The following is a 3,087-nucleotide window of genomic DNA, read 5'->3' as shown; positions in this document are numbered from 1 at the left end:
GCTCACGCCCCACCAACTCTGACTGTCCTCTCCTAGGCAGCCCTGCTCTCAGGAAGAAACCTGACTGATGAGGGCTCTTAAAAGCAGCAGGAGAAGAGCACCAAGCATCAAAGGTCTTTAAGCCATTGAGGCCCAAGGCTGCATGCTGGTCAGTCATAAGCCAGGACAGGAAGCAGCGGGTTGTTGATCAGGGAAAAATTCTCAACAGAGAAGGACCATCCCATATTTGGACGAAGGAGGGCAAATGGATTGGCTGACAGGAGAAGCACTTGATCAGAAAGTATTTTTGTTTTTTGACTCACTCCAGTGAAAGTGAAAGAAAATCCACGAGACCATGCAAGAACAAAGAGCACCAGAAAACTAGACACAGGCAGGGGATTTCCAGCTCAGCCTCTTGTATATAAGCGGCGCAGTCTTCTCCTCAGCCTCTGTTTTCTTGGGCTCTGGTTCCTGCTGCTCCCGTCAGTGCAGAGATGGCTTCTTCCCTCTGTGTAAGTTGGGATTTGACAATAGGGGTAGGGAGAGGGAAAGCACCTCGAAGGGATGGGGATATCAGGAATGGATGAGGGACATGCCCAGGGGGACATGGTGGCTGGGAAGGCTTCTTGAGGGGATGAGATAGGCATTGATATCTACACAATGTGAGGGAAGGTTCTGTGAAGAGAAGCTGGGCATTTGGCTCCTGAGTTCTCTTTTGGGTCAGATCTTGGACCGGCTGTCGTGAGGGATCAGTGGTAGGAAGTGGGAGTATGCTTTGTGCTCAGCGGGGCTGGCAAGACTTGGAACGATGGAAATATTGTATTAAGCCTTTTTCCTTATCCTGTTTAGGGGCTCGTGGCTTAAACTTGAACTTCCTTCTCCTCCCAACAGGGACGTTCACACAACTCATTTATCCTGAGTTGTTAATGACCTGACACATTACCTTAAGTAAGAATATAAACACTATGAAAAGAACCTGGAATGAAGGCAATGCTTAGCACAGGAATGACAGTCCAGTGAAGAAATATCTGTGACATGTAAATTGGGAAGATATGTTTGAATGGAGCATGAGGGAGGTCCTGCCAGGCTTTCAAGTGACAACATAGGGGTTAGCTTCCCCATTTTCAGATTACTGAAGTAAGATTTAGATAGAGTCCTTACCTTCTGTGAGTGAGGCCCTGTTTTAATTAAGGACGAAATCATTTTCTACAATAGATAGATACAAAAACAGGGGAAATACAGAAGAACAAGTAACATTGAACAGTGTCGCTGTACTATGTATTAGGTTGGTGCAAAAGTAATTGCAGTTTTTGCAAATTTTTTAAAAATTTAAACCACAATTACTTTTGCACCAACCTAATAAGTTATTACTATAAAGCAGTGAGATATTAAAAGAGAAACAAACAGTACAGAGAACATGTTTGCTTGTAACATGGACATGGAGGGCAGTCCCGTGAGTTTCCCCTTAGGTGCCAGATCTTGGAAATTCTCTTTGGGAGTTAGTTTTAGAATCTGGCGTACACCTTTGGATACTCTGAAGTTGTATTTATTTTTTGACATTTGACAAAGTTTATCTGGGTAGGAGGCAGGTAAATATGGTGGGAAATTATTAATGATGTTTTTGGGATGAATGAGAGGTATGGTTATAGGGAATAAGACTGCCTTTCTTGTTTGTGTTATAACCTGGAAATTCAAAAAGAGAAGCTCCAAGAGAGGGAGGGACACAGCTGGTTATAAATCAGCCAGAGGACCAGACAGGCAGTGAAGGGCAGGAGAAACTAAGGAGGGGGAACGAGGGGTATGCAACGGGGCAGGCATCCTGGTGACTGTCTCTTGGCCCTCATTGTCCAGGTGAATGTCCATTCTCAGGAATGGGGACCAATGACCTTCACTGCCAACTCGCATGACAGAGTAAGGAAGATCAGTGAACACGTGCGGTCTCAGACCAAGGTTCCTGTGCAGGACCAGGTCCTCCTGCTGGGCTCGAAGACCCTGAACCCCCAGAGAAAGCTATCATCTTACGGCATTGACAAGGAGACCACCATTCACCTCACCCTGAAGGTGGTGAGGCCCAGTGATGAGGAGCTGCCCCTGTTTCTGGAGGAGTCAGGTGATGAGGGGCAGAGGCACCTCCTCCAGGTGCGAAGGTCCAGTTCAGTGCCCGAGGTGAAAAAGATGATTGAGACCAAAACTGCTGTAACCCCTGAGAAACAGATTGTGACTTGCAATGGAAAGAGACTGGAAGATGGGAAGATCATGGGAGATTATAACATCAGAAGGGGCCATTTACTCTTCTTGACATACCACTGCAAGGGAGGGTGACCAACCTAGGGAAGGGGTGATCTCTGGAGCAAAGGAGCTTATTTCCTTTTCGCTTTTACTCACCAACCACAACCTTTGATGATTCCTCAATATTAGTGAGAAAGAGGTAAATAGAAAGAGTAGATTTAGAGTGGGGAGTCAGACTGCAGAATACTTTTTAACTCTATGATTCTTTGATTCTAACATAATTGATTAAGTGGCAGGATTGTGTATATTACTGAAAACAGAAAATAAAAATTTAAGGCACATTAGAGATAGCATTCAAAGCCAGCTTGCAATTCAGTCCTTCCTTGGTTCCCTCTGACATACAGAAAAACCCCTATTTCCTTTCTTATCGGACAACATAGGAAGTTTTAGGCTGGGATCCAAGTTCTACTAATTTCTGTGTTTCCATCTATGTTTAAACCAGTGCTTCATCTATCATATCACATGGTAATTGTTGAACCAAATTGAATTTCTCCTTATAGAGAACAATGAAACGGTTTACTATGAAGTGAGTTAATTACATGATTACAATCTAGTCAATAAAGAATTTAGAAATTCAATTAAACTACTTTCCCTCGCCTTATTTAAAGCTGGTTGGTATGAAATGAAACCTGGCACCGTGCCCCCTCTTACTTGTCCCATACCCAGTGAAAAGTGTTCTTATTTCTGGGGATTATGGTGGGCATGGAAATATATTTTCCTTGGGAATCTAGAGATTTTGTGTCTGTAGTGGGGGATTCTTGGGGGCAGACTGCTTCAGAAGAGAAAGGACTTTCTGAAAGGTGGGGGATTGTGGACCAG

At 44.2% G+C, this 3,087-nt stretch overlaps 1 protein-coding gene across 1 annotated transcript; it reads left to right on the top strand.

The window, feature by feature from the left end:
* The first annotated feature begins 299 nt into the window (after positions 1–299).
* LOC141566973 (ubiquitin D-like) lies at positions 300–2,851 on the top strand. The gene is made up of 2 exons (XM_074332658.2): positions 300–491; positions 1,831–2,851. The coding sequence occupies exons 1-2, from the start codon at positions 474–476 to the stop codon at positions 2,299–2,301; spliced, it is 489 nt and encodes a 162-aa protein (XP_074188759.2). The 5' UTR covers positions 300–473; the 3' UTR covers positions 2,302–2,851.
* The last annotated feature ends 236 nt before the right edge of the window (positions 2,852–3,087 follow it).

The sequence above is a fragment of the Rhinolophus sinicus genome, chromosome 2 (genome assembly GCF_057876585.1).
Source record: "Rhinolophus sinicus isolate RSI-liver-muscle chromosome 2, RSI-T2T, whole genome shotgun sequence".
Lineage (NCBI taxonomy): Eukaryota > Metazoa > Chordata > Mammalia > Chiroptera > Rhinolophidae > Rhinolophus > Rhinolophus sinicus.
The sequence above is the reverse complement of the archived record's forward strand: the minus strand, read 5'-3'. Positions and strand labels throughout refer to the sequence as shown.